This window comes from Emys orbicularis, chromosome 1 (genome assembly GCF_028017835.1).
Source record: "Emys orbicularis isolate rEmyOrb1 chromosome 1, rEmyOrb1.hap1, whole genome shotgun sequence".
Classification (NCBI taxonomy): Eukaryota; Metazoa; Chordata; order Testudines; family Emydidae; genus Emys; species Emys orbicularis.
In genome coordinates this window covers 272,257,820-272,278,789 of record NC_088683.1, presented here as the reverse complement: position 1 = coordinate 272,278,789, position 20,970 = coordinate 272,257,820, and the positions used below count along the sequence as shown (strand labels likewise).

The 20,970-nt window shown below is 46.0% G+C and overlaps 1 protein-coding gene across 1 annotated transcript in view; it reads right to left on the bottom strand.

The window, feature by feature from the left end:
* Window positions 1-638: 638 nt before the first annotated feature.
* Window positions 639-20,970, bottom strand: part of DCT (dopachrome tautomerase) — a 28,219-nt gene continuing 7,887 nt past the window's right edge. The window contains exons 3-8 of the mRNA XM_065414078.1: window positions 16,529-16,629; window positions 15,666-15,832; window positions 11,529-11,708; window positions 11,277-11,412; window positions 1,993-2,194; window positions 639-820 (exon numbers count right to left, since the gene is read on the bottom strand). Of these exons, the coding sequence (XP_065270150.1) occupies window positions 639-820; window positions 1,993-2,194; window positions 11,277-11,412; window positions 11,529-11,708; window positions 15,666-15,832; window positions 16,529-16,629 (968 nt within the window). The remainder of the gene's footprint in view (window positions 821-1,992; window positions 2,195-11,276; window positions 11,413-11,528; window positions 11,709-15,665; window positions 15,833-16,528; window positions 16,630-20,970) is intronic.

The window sequence follows — 20,970 nt, the reverse complement described above, 5'->3', positions numbered from 1 at the left end:
TTGAATTAGGGAGTTTCCTGGTGTTTATTTTAATTCTTATGCAATTTAAATTAAGAGCTCATTCTGTGGCTTAAACTGTCCCCACATATTCCTTACAATATTCCATCTAGCCACACCCCCAGAAGAGCATTTGCAGAATCGTACGTGGAATATTTGAGTCCTTTTTTTAAAGCAACATCACTTACTTGCAATATTGTTTTATTCCTGTATATAAATCTACTATCCAAAGATATATAGTCAATGAAATTCTGCCTATCACAGTACTGTTAGTTTAGAAACACATTTAGGAAAAATATTTGCATTTGTCTTTGTTTTTCTTTTTTTCTGGCTTCAGGATTCTCCGATGATGTGATCCAAACCTGGGCATCACAAACTACAAACAATCTTTGGCAACAGGAAAACTCTATCCTGTCTTAGGCTGCACATGTATCTCGTATGTTGTTTCAAAATGTTTGAAGACATGAGACTGATGACCCCAAATGACAGGAAAAGTACAGGGCCACTGAGATGAGAACAACGTAGCTAGCTGTCTAGCAAAGGAATGTGGGTCAAGTTGTTAGTTCAGCACTTGGCTAAGAGTTGAACAACTAATCAGGTTAGTTTCCTACAGGTAAATCTGATGACGCAATGCTACAGCACTAGGCCTCTTCTGTATAATTTTTTTTGCTGAATCTTGCATTCATCAGTGGTTCAAAACCTTTTCTGTTTCTTCTGTGCTGAAAGAGTGCAAGCAGCATAATTAGTACAACTAAAGCTATCAGTGCTCCTCCAATAGTGGATCCAACCGTAATAGCCCAAGCATGTGTTTCTTCAAGTGAATCTGTAAATACAGAAACAATGTCTGAGTTATAGAATGGGAATAATTTTGCTTGTAAAATCACAAAGGAGGAGGAGCAAATATTAGACTTTAACAACAGTAGGACTATTATTACTTGTATTGCCATAGCACCCAAAGGCCGCAGTGAGGGTCAGGGCTCCATTGTGTAGGCAATGTGCAAACATACAATAAAACACAATCCTTGCTGCAAGCGTTTATAATCTAATGTAAGACTAGATACAAGAAGCGAGTGTAACAAATGAAAGGAATGAGACAGGAAGGACAATGGAAAGAGGGACAGGAGCACAGAGTTAAAAAGCCTCGCGATGGACAATTTGCAAGTTTCGGGTCAGGATTTTATTTATTTAGGTAGCTTTGAGATAAATAAGGAAAAATGAATGATCTCAGCAATACTCACTAGTGTGAAGTGCTAGAACACAATATGTTCTTATCAATCCGTCCATCCCACCCTCACATGGCAGAACAACTTTACCTGGTCTTTTCACTGCACCTTTCAGAAGATTATTTTGGGTAAAATATTCAGAAGCATCTCAGTGATTTAGAAGCCAAAGAGTATGTCTATACAGCAGAAAAAGACCTGCAGCAGCAAGTCGCAGAACCCGGGTCATCTGACTCGGCCTTGCGGGGCTCTGCTGTGGGGCTAAAAATAGCAGTGTAGACATTTGGGCTCAGGCTGGAGTCCAGCCTCTAAGACCCTCCCAACTCCCTAGGTTTCAGAATCTGGGCTCCAGTCGAAGCCCGAATAGCTACACTGCTAGTTTTATCCCCTACAGTGTGAGCCTGACCCATGCTCTGAGACTTGCTGCTCCTGTTTTTTAAGGTTTGATTTTTTTGCAGCGTAGCTGTACCCTAAATCTCATTTTCAAAAGTGACTACGTCTCTTTTGAAAATGGGCACTTAGGCTTCTAAGTCACTTACGCATTTCTGACAATTTTACCCTATGTATTCCTGATGTCAGTTACTGCCATCTTCTCCCTACACTGACTTTCAGTGAGACTTGGGCCCCTTGGTTCCCTAAGCCCTTTTTGAAAAATGTGACTTAGGTGCTTATGAAAATGTTGCTCTTAATGCTCAGTTATCTGAAGACCTTTATGTGAAAAGTTGAGTGGCCCAGTCTCTTACTCTGCAATTCCTTTAGCACTTCTGTTAGTTACCTGGCAGGTCAATGGCATAGCTGTAGCCAAGTTGTTCTGCAGCTCGAAAGAGTTGAGCGTTGGTCACAGGAGGGAAGAAAGGGACCATGTTGAACATCCTGTTGTGCCCAATAGGGGCCAGCTCCAGAGGCCAAGCATTGTCAGAGGGGTTAAATTGTTTCATCCACTCATCAAAGATGGCATCCGTAAAAGAATGAAGGACCTGTCAATTCAATTACACACACACACACATAAACACCTTTCTGGTTCCAACAGCTTCCAACATTTTGTGCTTTTAAAAGAATCCCCAGGACAGGATCGGTTTGGAAGTAGGAAATATCAGTAAATATCACAAATTAGGCATGCGGACGCTGTCACACTGAAGAGTGCTGAACTCCCTAGAAGCTGGATTGGCCCCTTGTCATCTGCCCTTCACTTTGATGCGCTGCCTCAGGAGCCCAGCAAGGCCCAAGCTACGACTCACCAAGTGTCACAATTCAGTCCCACCAGGGAAGGAAGCTTGGCCGTTCCTTCTCCTCATGCACCTACTTTCCCCAAGGTGGTGGGGCAGCCGTGTTGACCAGTGTACTGAGAGAGCAGAGCCTTGGTTCTGCTGGCTCCCTCACCATGACAGCCCACTCCCTGCCCACCTGTGCCGGCTGTAGAGTAGCAACCTGGTGGCGACTGTTAGCTCCATATAATGTAACCTGCAATGCAAGTAGCCCATGCTATATATGCATGAGCAGGGGATGTATATTCCCCTACATGGGCTCATAAAACAGTTTAAAATTGAGCCCTAATCTAAGACAAAGATTAAAGAGAAATGAGGGCCAGACTTTCCAGCCCACTGGATCAGCTTTTCACTGGTAAGGGTAGGGAAGCTAAGTTGGTCTAGTTTACATGCCACGGAGCCAGTAAAAGGTATTACCAAGATGTCAATTGAAGTAGAATGGGGGCTGTTTTATTATACACAGGTGTGTTTCTTGCTACACTGCTCCCTCTGACCCTGGAAGTCTGAGTTACACCAAACTGGACAATCTTAGGGTGCGTCTGGAAGGTGTGATTCCCAGCTCACGCCGACATAGCCGAGCTAGCTCTGCATTTCAAAATGTATCCGTAGTGGCCCAGGTGGCTGCTCAGCCTGGCCACTCCAAGTATAACCCCACCCGGCCCCCGGCGTACATAGTCAGGCAGATACCCTGAGCTGCCAGCTGTGTTGCGGCAGCCATGCTGCTACTTTTAGGCACTAGCTCAAGTAGCGCTAGCATGGCTACGTCTCCACAAGCTGGGAATCAAACCTTTCAGCTCAAATGTAGACGTACTCCTAGGCTACATCTACACTACAGGGGGGGGTCGATTTAAGATATGAAAATTCAGCTACGCGAATAGCGTAGCTGAATTTGACGTATCAGATCCAACTTACCCTGTTGTGAGGACGGCGGCAAAATCGACTGCCGCGGCTCCTAGTCGACGGCGCTTACTCCCACCTCCGCTGGTGGAGTAAGCGCGTCGATTCGGGGATCGATTGTCGCGTCCTGACGAGACGCGATAAGTCAATCCCCAAGAGATCGATTTCTACCCGCCGATTCAGGCGGGTAGTGTAGACCAGGCCCTAGGCTTTCTGCGACTCATACTAAGTGGACCAAATTCCAAGGAGATGTGTAAAGGGTGGAGGGTGCCAGTTACACCTTGGTAAGTGGATATGAGTCTAAAAACCAAGTCTAGGAGAGTCTCTGTGAAGTCTAAGTGGGTGTAACATACATGTTTTAGGGGCCAATGAGGGTGTAAATTACATCAACTTATTCCCTTTCTCAACTTAAACTCGCTTCTGAATTTGGCCATAGGAGTCCTCACTCCTTAGGCTTTAGTCTTCAGGAAACAGTCTTCCAATTAGCATTACTAACCCTCCCAGAACTCTGATGCAGCAGACAAAAACAAATTATTCTGCACTTTAAAAAAAATTCTCTGGAAACAGAAGGTCCCGATGAACTGAAAAAGAGCTTAGGTGATCTCTGTATGTGGGCAAGAAGAAGATCTGGAAAGTGGGCTGTCAAATCAATAATGCCAAGTTTGAAACACTTCAGCTATGGTACCAAAGATTTGGGAGCTGCCAGTAAGAAAAGTGTTGTCCAGTGTTGTTTAATGTGAGCTATTTTCTCCACACTGCAATTTTTGAAATGCATAGTTTTCCATTCTCTTTTCTTGTTTTCCCTCCTCACTAATTTTCTCTCTGGGTGCTCAGCACATTTGAAAATCGGGCCACTTATTTAGGTGCCTAAAAACCTTAAATCTAGGCACTCACTTTTGCAAAGCTTGGCCTAGGAATTTATGACTTTGGGTTAAAACGGGCTGAGCTCAGCCTTTCAAATGCAAGTATTTCTTCAGAGAGTAAGTTTTTGGTTAGCCACCAGAGGGAGCCCATACACTCCAGAGAAAGAGAGACTCTCAAAATGGACATATAGCAGGGAGGAAGAAGGGTTTAGAACAAAGTTTACAGAAACGTTTACAACATCCAATCCTTTTCAACATATTGACAATTCTGAGTTTCCTTAAGCTGAGCTACCAATAGAGAAGTACTTCATCCTTGGCTGTTCCGGCATGCTCAGATAGCAACGGTAGCTAGACTCTTTGGGTTAGATCAGGAGTAGGCAACCTATGGCACGCGTGCCGAAGGCAGCACACGAGCTGATTTTCAGTGGCACTCACACTGCCCGGATCCTGGCCACCAGTCTGGGGGGCTCTGCGTTTTAATTTAATTTTCAGTGAGGCTTCTTAAACATTTTAAAAACCTTATTTACTTTGCATACAACAGTAGTTTAGTTATATATTATAGACTTCTAGAAAGAGACCTTCTAAAAACGTTAAAATGTATTACTGACACGCAAAACCTTAAATTACAGTGAATAAATGAAGACTCAGCACACCACTTCTGAAAAGTTGCCGATCCCTGGGCTAGATTCACAAAAGGACTTAGGTGTCCCAGAATTAGGCCTCACTGGAATTCACAAAGGCCTGACTCGGCTGCCCCCAAAGTCTGCAAGCACCCCTATTTTTGTAATTAAAGTTCCTTAAACACCATGGTTCTGGCTCTGAGCACTGCAGCCCCACACCAGTCATCTGCATGCCTAAGGTCAGGGCCAGTCGGGGGGAGAAGGCCATTTGGCCTGGGCCTCAAGCTCAAAGGGGGCCACAATTTTAGACACTTGTTAATTTTTTGGCATTTGATAAGTTTCACAACTTGTTTTTATGTGCATCCCTATTGGACCAGAAAAGCATTTGTTAAATAAAAAAGTATTCAAATTATGTCTCACTCTTTTTTGGTGCCTTATTTTGTTTTCATGTGTCGTCATTTTTTATTTTTATTATGGCTAGAGGCCTCAAAGCTGGAAGTGGTCCGGGCCTCTCTGGACCTCTGAGAGGGCCTGCCTAAGCCCCAGACAGTGCAGTAACAAGGGGCAGATTAGCTCATCCACTTATTTTGCCTGCAGGACCCAATCAAGTAAGCATGCTCAGAGCTCACCTACCAGATCAGGGCCCTGTGGAGGAGGACACCTTCCCTCTTAACTTTTAGCCCAGTGGTTAGGGTATTAATCTGGGGTGTCCCCACTTCACCTGAGGGGAACAGGAATTTGACCTCGCCTCTGCCTCCTCTCAGGAAGTGCTGTAACTACTGAGCTGTGGGATATTCCGATGGGAATCTCCCTCAGCCTTCTCCTTTTGAAGCTGCTCTACTTTGGCTAAATCATGAAAGAGCAATGGGAGCAGGGGGCCTGGACCCTTGGTCTCCCAGGTGAGTGTTATAGCCAATTGGCAACAGAGTCCTTCTCACACTTGCTCGCTCTCTTGCTCTCTCTCTCTCTCTCTCACTTGCTGGCCCCATCATTCTTCCATTATTTATCCACAGTGGAACGGCTTCAACATTAGGACAGAAAGAGCAAGTGGGAGAATGACTCTGTAGTCTGGTGATTAGCACACTCACCTGGGAGGCCCAGGTTCCAGCCCCCTGCTGTAATGACTTTTTAAAATTAAGTATCAGAGGGGTAGCCATGTTAGTCTGGATCTGTAAAAAGCAACAAAGAGTCCTGTGGCACCTTAAAGACTAACAGATGTATTGGAGCATAAGCTTTCGTGGGTGAATACCCACTTCGTCAGATGCATGTATTCACCCACGAAAGCTTATGCTCCAATACATCTGTTAGTCTTTAAGGTGCCACAGGACTCTTTGTTGCCTTTTAAAATTAGTTATCCAAAGCATCAATAGGAGAGACTTGGGGAGCCTCACGTCAGAATACCCCACAGCCCAGTGTCTAGTGCCCTCACCTGTGAGGTAACAGATCCTTGTTGAAATGCCTTTTCCCCTCACATGGAGAGGGGACTTTAACTGGGCAGGGCCGCCCAGAGGGAGGGGCAAGTGGGACAATTTGCCCCAGGCCCCGGGCCCCGCAGGGGCCCCCACAAGAGTTTTTTGGGGCCCCTGGAGCGGGGTCCTTCACTCGCTCCAGGGGCCCTGGAAAACTCTCGTGGGGCTCGGGCCCCCGGAGCTTCTTCCGCTCCGGGTCTTCGGCGGCAATTCGGCGGCGGGGGCCCCGCGCCGCCGAAGACCCCAGGCCCCCTGAATCCTCTGGGCGGCCCTGTAACTGGGGGGGCGAGGGGTGTCCCACATCCCAGGTAAGTACCCTCACCACTGGGCTGAAAGTTATGAGGGAGCTCCTGCTCCTCCTCCCACCTCTGCTTCTTGCTAAAATGGCGTAGTCGCCTAATGCCAAGAGAGGGTTTGCAGCTGAGAATGCTAAGCAGAGGGAGCTGCCTTCCTACACCCCAGACTTGGGCACCTATCTTTGAGAGAGGGCAGGGCTTAGCACACACCCCTTGGCTTAGCATCGCCCAGTGACTAGCTTACGTGAGGAGCCACCTAGCGTGCTGGCTGTTATGAACCCCATTCGTTGTATAGGGAGCCTCGATGCCAAACTCAGGCTTTGTGAATCCCAGTGATTTTCTAGGCACCTAAGTGTCACCACTCCTAAGTTTCTGTGTGAATCGAGCCTCTTCCTCCCCCCATTCCCTCCTCCCCCCAGCACCTCTTACAGATGAAGCCCTTGCTACAGTTATCCATGCTTGTGTCTTCTCAAGGTTATACTATTGTACTGTGATCTATATGGGGTTTCCCTTTATCATTCAAAACCATAAATTAGTTCAGAATGCGACTCCCCACTCGTTGAGCCGTGCTTCACACTGAGAGAATGTTGCACTAGTGCTTCAGTGCCATTGTCCAGTGATGTGTAAGATGTTGGGTTTGGTTTATAAAGCCCTAAGTGGTTTAGGACCAAAATGGCTGAGAAGCAGTCTCTATCCCCTCTGCCACAGTTACAGTCAGCTCACAGGATTAGAAGGACAGGGAATGGCAGCACATTTTCCAATAAGCTCTTTGACTCTGGAACTCATTCCTCTCATTGGTCCAAAAGAACCTGCAAGCCTCAGCTATTATCTTAGGCTTCTGTGGTGGGTTGGGTTAAGCAACATGGTGTGGGAAAGAGTTCATTGATTTTGTCATAGGTGCCAACTTACAGAGTTGCCCGGAGGAGCTCAACCCCCACTCCGCCCAGGCCTGGCCCCCACTCCACCCCTTCCTCCAAGCCCCGCCCCCACCACTACCTCTTCCCGCCCCCCGCTCCTGCCCTTGCCCACCTCTTTCTGCTCCCTCCCCCGCTTCTTCCTCCCCCCCCCCCCCCCCCAGGACCTCCTCTATGCCTCAGAACAGCTGATCCATGGTGGGCAGGAGGGTTGGGTGGGAGGGGGAGGCTCTGCTCCTTGGGTCACTGCTCCAGCCCCAGAGCACCCATGGAATCGGCACCTATATATTTTAAATGTCTGAAAAAGTGCCCAGAGGATTGGGATGGTGTGGGGAGTCTTTTTAAATCAAAATTAAAGAAAAATATTATTTGGACTGTGATAGGGCCCAAAAGGTACTTGGTGCTTTCCAAACAGAGAAGAGCACAATCCCTGCTGAAAAGAATATCCTTGCTGCTCTTTATTCTTTACAATGTTACAAGCAGTGTAAGGGTGCAGATAGCATCCAAATACCATAATAAGGTTCAACCATTTTTGTACAAATATCCCTCATCACTATTTAAGTCATATACCATATAAAATAGGATGAAGCCCCCCCCTCCATTTTGCCTCTCCTCATGAACTTAAGATTCTGATCTCGCAATTGGATTGGAGAGGGCAGGTCCCTTCACTCACATGAAGCTCCTCTGAGGTCACCCTGAGATTGCAGGATCAGGGTCTAACTCTTGTCTATACACCATTCTCTTCCACCCCCCTTACTGTGTACAGCATACTACACCAAATTAAACTCCTTTCCATCCACCTGATAACAGACCATTTACACCATGCCACGGCACCCCTGAATTTGGTCCAGAGTTTTCCAGAATTGTGCTGTACGTACTACAAAGCACCTGCTAGAAAAAGTTGTAGCTAAGTCCATTTCAGACAACTATCCAGTACCAAGACAGGGGGCCAAATTCATTACTGGTGTAATTATTGTCTTCAATATCCACACTAGAAAACTTTGATCTGCAAACCACCTGATGAAAAGTAAGCCACTGTATAAAATAATGATATCATGAAATAAAGATTTTTCCTGTTTCAATTTTTTAAAATTGTGTTTCTTTTATTTTAAAACACAGCTACTCTGCAGGCATCTCATTTCAGCCGGTATCTGAACTAGCAATCGCAGCTCACTGCTGACCCTCGTTCATTAAAAATCTAAATGTGTTTTCAAAAAGAGGCTTAGGAGTAAGAAGTGAACGTCACTGAGGGATATAAAAACTCTGAAGGAAATAAATTGGAGAGCTACTACATGGTCATTTAGGCTAATACCTACACACAATAATTATGGCTTCATCTACCAAAGGCAGCCAGCTCTAGAAACATGTAATATTAAAAAGCTTTTCAGTGAATTTGGCAAGAAGCTGTGTGGAGACAAAAATGTGTAACAGGCTCAGCTACTGAAATTACATTTGCTCACTGCTGTCTGCTTCATTTTTAAAGTTCTGTGTTGTACTGAAGTACCAGTAAAATTATATGATTTTTATCCCCCAGAACACTCCGAAAATGAGATGTAGCTACTCAGCCTATCCCAGTGAGCTGACTTTTAAATAAACAAATAAACTACTGACACAAACCCAGACTAAATCTGATTTCAGTGAAAGTTAGGTGTGTAACTACTGCTGAGGATCTGGGCTTCATATCCTAAAATATACAGTCCTACTCTCAAAATCTCCTTCTGCTGAGATATTGACAAGAATACGATGAGCTAAATGTAAAATTAAAATTCAAGCTGTGTCAGACCAGCAGCTCTTCCACTTTGAATGGCTGCTGTTCTTCCCTAAAAGATGACTTAGCAGTTCTGCAGAAAAGGACCTGGGGATTACAGTGGACAAGAAGCTGGATATGAGTCAGCAGTGTGCCCTTGTTGCCAAGAAGGCTAACAGCATATTGGACTGCATTAGTAGGAGCATTGCCAGCAGATCAAGGGAAGTGACTATTCCCCTCTATTCGGCACTGATGAGGCCACACCTGGAGTATTGTGTCCAGTTTTGGTGCCCCAACTACAAAAGGGATGTGGAAAAATTGGAGAGAGTCCAGCAGAGGGCAACAAAAATGATTAGGGGGCTGGGGCACATGACTTATGAGGCGAAGCTGAGGGAACTGGGGTTATTTAGTCTGCAGAAGAGAAGAGTGAGGGGGGATTTGATAGCAGCCTTCAACTACCTGAAGGAGGGTTCCAAAGAGGATGGAGCTCAGCTGCTCTCAGTGGTGGCAGATGACAGAACAAGAAGCAATGGTCTCAAGTTGCAGTAGGGGAGGTCTAGGTTGGATATTAGGAAACACTATTTCACTAGGAGGGTGGTGAAGCACTGGAATGGGTTACCTAGGGAGGTGGTGGAATCTCCATTCTTAGAGGTTTTTAAGGCCCGGCTTGACAAAGCCCTGGCTGGGATGATTTAGTTGGTGTTGGTCCTGCTTTGAGCAGGGGATTGGACTAGATGACCAATCTTACCTAAGATCTAGTCCAAATGCAGGGGATTGGACTAGATGACCTAATATTCTATGATTCTATGACTTTGGATTGCACTAACTGTCTTGACAATTCGTCCCACTTTATTTAACTACTAGTAGATGTAGCAATATAAAATACAAGAGGAAAAACTTTTATTTTGTATTTGAAGTAGTCATTTTTAGTCTAGGCACTTCACTACTTCTATCCTCCAAATTCTTGGTGAGAAAACTGCCTTAGAGGTGTTGTGACAATTGGGCCTTCAAATTTACCCTAATTGTGAGTTCAGCTGTAAAAAGTGAGTATAAGTTCATAAGATGTCACCATAACCTGTAACAATAAATGTTGATGGGACAAGATGCAAAAGTGTGACAGAAAGACTGGATTAGTCAAAACAAAATGACCTACTGATCTATTTCAAGGGCGGTGTTAAGATCATGCTTGGTAAACATGTAAAGTGTGGGACCAAAAATCAATGAGCCAACATTGGTGTGTCATAAACTAGGCCTAATTGGTGGACATAGTAATGAGGGGATGAGCTATTCTACCCACCATTCTCTTTATAGGTCCTTAAAGAAATAGACTTTAGGGAGAAAAATTGGCTATTGGAGCAAAGCTTCATCATCATGGCTGCCACCCCCACCATCTCCTGGGGCATTTAGCCTTCATCCTCCTGATCCTCAGAGATGTCCGGGCCAGAGATGACATCTCTGGAGGGGGGATCCAGATGACACTGCCACCTCTACGGCTCCAGCTGAATCCCAAACACCATCTGGGATGAAACTGGATCAGACTTTAACAACAGCAGCAACACAACATCTCCAGCCCATCTCAACTAACTTCTCTTTTCCCCAAAAAGACCAATATTACCATCTTTGATACCATCTAACAGGCACTCACACACGGGGGTTTTTCCTTCTGAAAACTCTCTCCAGATAACAGTGCAAAGGAACAAGGGACATTGTTAAAATTAGAGGTTTACTTAATACTTAACATTTCAAAGGCTATCACTGTTTTCCTTCTTTTCTATATCTTTAATAAAAGGTTAGAAGGATCTTTAATGGTTTATTTGCCATGGGACAAAGTACATTGGGATCTCTGTATGCCAAACTCCAGGCCTTGTTTAAGCTGGTTAATGTTGGACAGTGACTGGGTTATGTGAACACCATTGGCCCATATATTCCATCTAAATTAACACAACAGAGGCATATTCAGTTGCAATAACATTAAGAAAATGACATACCACAAAAATTGGATCATTGGCTGCAGCATGAGGGGAAGCGCTCGTTCCATTCAGGAAAGAGTGAACCAAGTTATGCAGGCTCACCACTGGGGAGACAAAAGTTCCATCTGGTTTACCAAACCCTTCCAGGGCATTCCTGTGTGTGCGATAAGACAAGAGTTAAGTAACCATCTATTGACCAGCACTACCTCCAAATGTATGTATAAAAGGCTATCTTTGGGCTGCACAAATTATAGGAGTTGGGGCACAAACCTGAAGCTGAAATTAGAATTCCGGAAAAAAGGAGGATTATCAAACTCTTGAAGTGAAAGGCAGTTCTGGATATCTTCCATGGTTGGCAGCTGCTCGCCAGACTTCCCTTGTGGGTTCCTCTGTAGAATCCCTTCATTAGTCCCATTACACAGTGTAACCAGACGGTTGTAATCATCCAAGCTTAGATTAAAATCAAAGTTGAGTGGAACAATTAGAATAGGATGTTAGAGGGTGAGGGGGTTCACTCTGACAGAGTCAATAGACGCTATACACTCAGTCCCCCACCAAAACCACTGGGATGGCTCACGTCCCTGATGTTAAACACACATGCAAGTGTTTGCAGGATCAGAACCTCAGATGGTTTGAGAAGTTTTGTACCAGAAAAGAAAATGGTCATACTGCTAATCTGAGCTGGAATCGTAAGTCTGCTTGTAAATGAATCATCTTTGAACTGGCTCCAACTTTCACATTTCCACCTTTAAAAATCTCATGAAGGAGATTGATATGGATGTTAGCAAGTGGGTGCCACATCTTTCAACAGGATAATGTGGCTAATTAAATGTCAATGGTTCCACTAATTTACTGTCAAGTATGCTTCCTTAGCTGACATGTAGTATAGCTGCCCAACCAAAAACAATTACTGCTGGCCCATGTCATAGCAGCCCCTTCTACACTCTAGCCCCACCTGCTATTTGGCAGGGATGGAGAGAGTTATTGTAGTACAAGCCAGAGTCTTTAATTATGCACCACTTCTTTCTTTGTTCACTGTTCAGCCCAAGCTTGGGACAGTATTTGTGCTTGTTTCTCCCACACTGTACCCCAACTGGTGGCCTCATCAACAGGCCATTAGATATGAGACTATTCTGCTCCCATTGAAGTCAATGGCAAAACTTCCATTCATTTCAAAGGCAACAGGATTCCACGTGTGTGGATACCTGTACCTTCACAAAGCCCCAAACACTTAATCTAGAGTGGACTCCAGGCAGAGGCAGGTGTCTGTCCACATGAAGTCAGATGCAGGATTGGGTCTTTCGCTAATATCTGACAAACGTATTGTCTATGTACATCAAAAATGAGAACTATATTACCAGCTGCCACATGGATGTAGTAAAGATTTAGAGGACAGTCTATGATATTGTATTCTTTGACACATGTGTGATCATGTAATTAAAGACCATATTATACACAGGGCTGTCTTATGGTCACATATTCAACCTTAGCTTTCTCATTTCATGTCATTTGAGGTTTTAATGTATAGCTTTTCCATTAAGTGTACATACGTTTTTGTATTTTGATTTCCTTGTTTTCTTCCCAAGAAGTTAAAAGGAAAATTCAGAGTTTTTAAGTTCCAGTAGATGAGCTTACAAGGCTCTTCCCTCTTGCAGACTTCACAGACTTGCCCTGAGGAGGCTCTGTCTTCCACCTGCTATACGGCAGTTGAAGTTACAGCAGGGCTTCCATTATGGCTTGATTTTCAGTGGCTTAGATACATCTGCAAATTTACCATAATCATTTGGGCTGAAATATCACAGCAGCCTGACTATATAGACCAGGGGTCGGCAATGTTTGGCACGCGGCTCGCCAGGGTAAGCACCCTGACGGGACGGGCCAGTTTATTTACCTGCTGACACAGCAGGTTCGGCCGATCGCGGCACCCACTCGCCGCGGTTCGCCGTCCCGGGCCAATGGGGGCGGCGAGAAGCGGCGCGGGTGAGGGATGTGCTGGCCGCGGCTTCCCGCCGCTCCCATTGGCCCGGGATGGCGAACCACGGCCAGTGGGGGCCGCGATCGGTCGAACCTGCCGCGTCAGCAGGTAAATAAACTGGCCCGGCCCGCCAGGGTGCTTACCCTGGCGAGCCGCGTGCCAAACGTTGCCGACCCCTGATATAGACTGTAGTTACACTAGTGTAAACCCCTAATGCAGAAGCACTGCACTGTGCAAAGCAAGGGTTATGTTGATGCTGGTAATGCACTGATATAAGCCCTGCTTTGCACGGGTGCAGCACATAAACATCAGGGGTTGCACCAATGTAACTACATCTTTACACTGGTGCAAATTTCCTTAAAGTAGACAAGGTCTCACTTTGCGCCCTTGGCCCAGAGCAGTGCAGTAAGGATGGTGGTGGGCTGTGGAAATGCAGGAACTAGCTGATGGGTAAACAGTTATTCAGTGTTCCAGACTTCACCCTTTTTAGGGGGAGAGAGATGGAATATGAACTGCATTGCATCCTATTTTATCAGGCATGCTGTTATCCGCTAGCATCAGGTGTTGTTTGTATATCAATTAGTGTGAGGAGTCCTGTAACGCCAGGGATAGAAGTGGTGAAGAGATTCATAGACTTAAGGGTCAGAAGGAACCATCGTGATCATCTAGTCTGACCTCCTCCACATTGCAGGCCCCAGAACCTGCAATAGACCCCTAACCTCTGGTTGAGTTACTAAAGTCCTAAAATCCTGATTTAAAGACTTCAAGTTACAGAGAATTCACCATTTACACTAGTTTAAACCTGCAAGTGACCCGTGCCCCATGGGAGATGTGAAGTGAAGCACAAGTCTCATATGACAGTTGCAAAGAATCCAGAAGATTCTATTTAATTTTAAATTAAAATGCATATGCACAGACTACTGAAATAAAAAAGTAAAAATTGCTCTCCTGTAACACTGGTGAAGGAAGAGTTTAGAAATTTCAGTATTCAGGGAAAAAACCCATCCCATTCTTCATGTTACTACAAGATGAGGGCAGCAGCTATATGAAAAGGCCAAGATTTTCAAAAAATCAGTGCCTAAAGTTAGGCTTCGGAGTAGATATTTAGGTACTCATATAAGTGGCCTGATTTCTAGCCCTTCCACTTTTTGCCATGGGCCTGGCCCCCTGCCCCTCCTCTTCCCCCCAAAGCTCCGCTCCCCGGCCAGGCCGGAAACTGAAGCCCAGCCTGGATAAGAGTGGTCCAGGGAGCCCAGGCAGCTGTGGGGAGCTGTGGATTGTCCACCTGCCTGGGGTGGGGGGCCTGAGATCAGTCCCCGGCCCATGTTTCTCCCCCTGCCCCCCCCCCCCCCCGGCCTCCTGCCTAGGGCAGATGGAGGGTACACAGCTCCTCATAGCTGTCCAGGCAACTCTTCAGCCTCCAAGGCCCCGCCTCCTGGCCAGGCCAGAAGCCAGAGTCAGGTAAGAGCCATGTGGGCAGCTGTGGGCAGGTGGAGGGGCCTGGGCTCCCCAGTCCAGCTCCGGCTTCCAACTTGGCCATGGGGCAGGGCTTCATGGAGCAGAGAAGGGGGATGGGGTAGGGCCACAGACAGAGTGGGGCCTCATGGCAACCCCACTTTTAGGAAGAATCTGTCGCCCCTGTGCTGAGCAGCTCCCAAGGCCTTCATGCCGCTCCAAGCTTGGATGAAAAGTGCTACAGGAGTATTATATTTTGCTGTGTTACTGAATGTCCACTTGTCCATCTTAAAGTCCCAATCCTGCATGTGAATCCACAGTCGAATCCCTGCACTCACACAAAGCCCCATTGACTCCAAATGGGAAATGCCTAACTATAGTCAGTTGCAAGATCACAGCCTTATTTTGCAAGAAACCAGTTCAATTTCATTTTTTAAAAACTATTTCTAAATCTGAGGTGACATCCTGGCCTCATTAAAGTTAATGCAAAAATTCCCACTGATTGCAATAGGGCTAGAATCTCATGTCTGGTATTTTCCAGTCCAACTGAAGAGGCACAGATTTTTCAGTCTAATATGAGCTCACTATTAAACACACAGGAAAATTCCTATTGACAGAATTTTCAAGAGCTCTTGGTTGGCAAACTGAGCTAACATACTAGTATTGCTCCTCTAAATAATTAGTCTCTAGTATGGCAAACACTTCTAATACCTCAGTCAGTCTTAAAATTACTGTCTTTAAGTAAAGTCCTGTATCAAATTAAAAAAAAATAAACAGTATAAAAATGCAGATTATATCTGAGGAAATCTTGAATGACACCCACCTTTAGCCCCTCCACTAAGTTTCACAATTTTTACAAGGAAATCTAGGTTCTTTTTCTTGCAGTTCATGCAAATTGAAAGAGCAGTTCATGCTGTTAGTGGCTAATGAAAACAAGTGTTAGTTAGAATGCTGGTTTCCCCTACACATTCTATTACCTATTGCACACTATTGCCCAGCGTGAGAACCTTGAATTCTGACTTATTAGGCTTGGATCTTCTGGTCTTGATGCTCCAAAAAGCTGATCTGTACACACATCGCACTCATTTCTACCTGTGGCAAAATTCCAATAGGGCAATGCAAAGGATTCATTGCCAATCAGTCTCTATAATGAAAAGAAACTTATTAGCAAGAAATCATTCTTTAAAAAGAGAAAGAGAGAGAGGTTACTGATACCTGGCTCATCTATATTTTAATATTTGAAACCACGCTGCAGTTTTCTCAGAATACTGTTTCAACTTCCTAAGGTCACTGATTCAAATCGGTACCTTAACTAAACACTGTACCATCTGATGGCCTCGTATGTTAAGTGGTTCCTAGTTCTGATTCCTACTGAAAGTGCTGATGGCCCAAAAAGTGGTGATTCTGACATTCTTGGGAGTCAGCAAAGAGACCAAGGGCACAGAGTGGCCCAGCATGACGACAGAAATAACCTGAATAAACGTAGAGGCTGAACCACCTTCTGATGAACTCTGAGGCATGCTGGCTATGTAAAAATATTATATTGCACCTGCTTTTGTAATACCTGTTCTTTTTTTTTTAAGGGAGGGGGGGAAAGGGGATAGAAGACTGGAGTCTTCAAACCAATCAGCACCTCCTAAGCGCTAAATTCACTTTTAAAACAGGGTTAGTGAATGACCATTCCTGAAATGTCATTGTCTAAGGAATGTAGCCCAGACATTCAGTTATGCCAGAGAACTCTGTGTTGGCATAATAGAGATTCAAAGTAATATGGGAAAATCACAATAGTAAGAGTCATGCGAGCATCTTTGAATGTGCCAAGATAGAACATGTTGCTAACCTGGAGATCTCTTTCCAGCAGCAGCAAATGGTACCTATGCCAAGTAACAAAGGCAGGTCCTTGGTGGGAGAAATCTATAGCGGTGAATGGGCGGCCAGGTCCTACAAAAAGGAAGGCACAGTAAGAACTACAGCATCCAATTAACGTTAAATAGACAAAGAGTACTTTACATAACTGGCTTTATGAGTTTAAAGCTTTATTAAATGGAGTTCATGCTAGAATGGTATCCATCAGAAATATAAACATTTTAAAAGTGTTGGTGGGAATTTTTTTAAATTTTGAAATTGATTAAAATGTTCACCAAAATTTCACATTCCAAAAAAGGGGGGCAGTTAGACAACATTTTGCACATTTTCCCCATGTTTGACCAGCTATAATTTGAAAGGAATCCCTTCATTAATCTTCACTGTGTCATAAATCATAGTTATTGTCTCGTATGTACAACATGGTATCACTATGTTATTCAATGGTAACATAGTGCCGCTTCCCGCAGCTCCCATTGGCTGGGAACGGTGAACGGGCAGCTACTGGGAGCTGCGCGCAGCCGTGCAAATGTAAACAAACTGTCTGGCGGCCCACCAGAGGATTACCCTGATATGCCACCTGCAGCCCGTGGGCTGCAGGTTGCCCACCACGGGCCTAGAGCCTCCAAAATGTTTAGGTGCCTAACTCCCACTGAAATTAAATTAATTAAGCCAATGGGAGTTAGATGCCTAAATACCTATGAGGATCTGGAACTAAGTGACTTACACAAGGTCACAGAGGAAATCTATGGCAGAGCAAGGACTTGAATCCAGATATCAAGGGCTTGTCTACACTGGCAAGTTTTTTCGATGAAACTAATGTCACCAAGGAAAAATTGACAAAAACAAAGTCGCCAAAGCGTGTCTGCATTTGCTCCCTGTGTCGATAGATCGTGTCCACATTCGGGGCACCTTTGTAAACAGCGAGAGCAATGGACTGTGGGTATGTATCCCACAGTGCCTGGCAACACCATCCGTTGCTAGGTGTTGTGGGAATGCAGAAACGGAGCGTGGCACATTCTGGGATGTGCAAAATGTACCATCATGCACCACTTTGTGTCCCACCCCTCCAAAGGTCTCTGGCTTCCTTTTGCGCTGTTTTCCAACTGTCATTCTTTTGTAGTGCGCGCCAGCATCTGCAGTGAGAGAGGATGGATCCCGCACTTCTCTCCTATGCGCGGTTAGCTGTCATGAGGACATCGCGCATGGCAGCACAGTTACTCTCAGAGTTACTCGCAAAGTTAGCAGAGGATGAATCACAGGCACCCGAGTGTGATAAGGACGGCAGCAACTTATCAGTGCTTTGTGCATTCACAGAGCAGCTGCATACGGTAGACCGTCGCTTTTGGGCTAGGGAAACAAGCACCAATTGGTGGGATCGCATTGTCATGCAGGTGTGGGATGACGACCCGTGGGTCCAGAACTTTAGGATGCGTAAAGCAACCTTCATAAAGCTATGTGCTGAGCTGGCCCCGACCTGCGGTGCCAGGATGCCAGATTGAGAGCTGCCCTTTCGGTAGAGAAGCGTGTTGCAATCACTGGTGAATCCAGACTGCTACCGGTCAGTTGCAAATCAATTTGGAGTAGGAAAGTCCACTGTTGGGGCTGTATTACTCCAAGTGTGCAGGGCAATAAATCGCATCCTGCTACATAGGATCATGCCTCTGGGAAATATGCATGAAATAGTGGATGGCTTTGCAGAGATGGGTTTCCCTAACTGTGGCGGGGTGATTGATGGCATACACATTCCAATTTTAGCGCCAGACCACCTTGCCTCTGAATACATCAATAGGAAGGGATACTTCTCCATGGTGTTGCAGGCGCTTGTGGATCACCGGGGGTGTTTCACGGACATCAATGCAGGCAGGTCTGGAAAGGTGCATGACGCACACATCTTCAGGAACAGTGGCCTGTACAGAAAGCTGCAGGCAGGGACTTTCTTTCCAGGTCACAAGTTCAGTGTGGGATGTGGAAATGCCCATAATAATCCTGGGAAACCTGGCTTACCCCTTACCCCTGGCTCATGAAACCTTACACAGGGCATCTGGACAGCAGCATGGAACGTTTTAACAACAGGCTGAGCAGGTGCCGTGTGGTAGTTGAATGGGCCTTTGGCTGTTTGAAAGCTCACTGGAGGTGTTTAAATGGCAGGCTAGACCTTACCAATGATAATATTCCCATGGTCATAGCCATGTGCTGCACTTTGCATAATCTGTATGAATCTAAGGGTGAAATGTTTGCTCAGGTGTGGAGCACTGAGGCAGAGCGCTTGGCTGCACAGTTTGACCAGCCAGATGCTAGGGCTGTCAGAGGAGCCCAGAGGGGTGCTATTAACATCAGAGAGGCTTTGAGGAAACATTTGACAATGAGGGGCAGTAACACGTCTGCTTTGGAGTTGCTTCCCTGGTGCATCCACGTACAATTTTGGGGCCCAAGATCCGTGCAACACAATGCTTTAGAAGCCTGTTCCTGAGAGTGAATTGATTGCTATACACTTTTGTAGAACACAGAATAAAAACGCTGTACCATTAAACACCTTAGGCTTTATTTATTGTTAAAAAGGGGAAAACCTCACAACTGTGTGTAGCTCCAGCTATCACTGTGCAGGCTGTGAGAGGGGGTGGAGTGATAGGGAAACTCAGGAGTGCTGTGAAGTGAAAAGGAATGTGTGGGCATAGAGGGGGGTGGGGTTGGCAAAGAATTGTGCATCTGCTGCAGTGGTGCTCAAAATCGGGTCTGCTCAGTCTGCAGCTGTATCAGAGACTTGAGCATCTCTGTCTGATCCTCCATAACTTATCATCCGCTCTGTCGCTTGCCTAGCAAAAGCAGCATTCTCTTTTCTGTCCTGCCTTTCGGCTTCCCAGCACTCTCTGCCCCCTGGTCTGTCTCTCATCGCGCTGCAGCACCTCGCGGAACATGTCTTCTTTGCTGTGCCCAGGTTTTTTTCTTATCTGCCGCAGCCGATCCGCCGGGGTGTGTGATGTGTTCTTCACGGTCTGTGCTGAACAGAAGAGGGATTGTTACATTCCAGCAAATGATTGAAACATTTTAATAAAAAGGGCATTTTGCTAGTAGAAATCACTTTCTCTCTGAGATTCTAAGGAGGCACACAGCTCCGCGAGCACCCCAATAATGGTGAGTTTCGGGAGTGGGGGGAAGGCGGTTGTCCATATGGACAAAAAGGTCACGGCTTGCACGGCAGCTTTACAGGGAACTCATTCTAAAATTATCCCACACTTTTTCACAGGCGGACAACTTGCTGGCTAACATCTCGCTGCTGCGGGTGACCAGAGAAACCAGGGCTCAGCTGCTGAAAGCTTGCAGCTTTCACCCCGGGCTATATGCGGCTCACCTATGTGCCGCTTTGGTCCCAGCTCCAGTGATTGTTAAATGGCACAGTACAGTTTCCTACAATGGGGGAACTAACAAGGCTGCAATCCCTTGGAATCTGTGGCAGAGGATTAACAAGTAACTCTTTGAAACTTTCCAGAGCCTCTCTCTGGAGGATTCCCTGCAGGTCTTGATGTCCATCGACACCCTGCTTGGCCTTGCAGATTAGCTACACAGGGCAATGTCCAGCTCAAAGAAAACACTACCTGCCTTCCACTTTTCTATTCTCTACACAAGCCACAGCAACTTACCCAGAGTCTCATCTGCTTCCTGCTCCCCGTTGAGCACTTCTGGAGTGGAGAAAAGTTCCTGGCTGCCTGACCCACTGGGTGACCCTGCTGGGAGCACCATGTCCTCTTCTAGCTTGTCTTCTTCATCCACAATTTCAGCCTCCGGGTTACCCCCTTTTTCAGCTGCATGTGAAGTATCCACGGGGCAATTGGCAATGGAGGTGGGGTGACCACCGAGGATAGCATTCAGCTCCTTATAGAAGCAGGTCTTATGTGCACCATCGGAGCGATGGTTTGCCTCCCATGCCTTATAGTATGCCTGCCTCAGCTCCTTTATCTTCGCTCTGCACTGCTGCGTGTCCCGATCATAGCCCTTTTCGCACAAGCCTCGAGAAATTTGCCCATATGTGTCCCAATCCCTACGGGTCACTTGCAGCTGCGACTGAACAGACTCCTCTCCCCATATACTGATCAGATCCAACAACTCAGCAATGGTCCAAGCAGGAGCACGTTTGGTGCGATAGCCAGCCATGCTCACCTGGGAAGCTCCTCTGGGAAGCCAGCAAGCAGGAAATGAGATTTAAAATTCCTGGGGCTTGCAAGAGGGAGGGGCGGGTTGGCTGCAGGGCAGCGGAGTTCAAACCGCTGACCAGAGCGGCAGCATGGGAATTGTAGGATACTTTCTGGAGGCCAATAAAATCGAAAAAAACCCTGTCTGTTTGTCAACAATAAAGGGAGGGGAAAAGACAAAAGTCTCTCGTAAGGGTGGAAGTTTTTTGTCACCAAAACTAGGAGATTG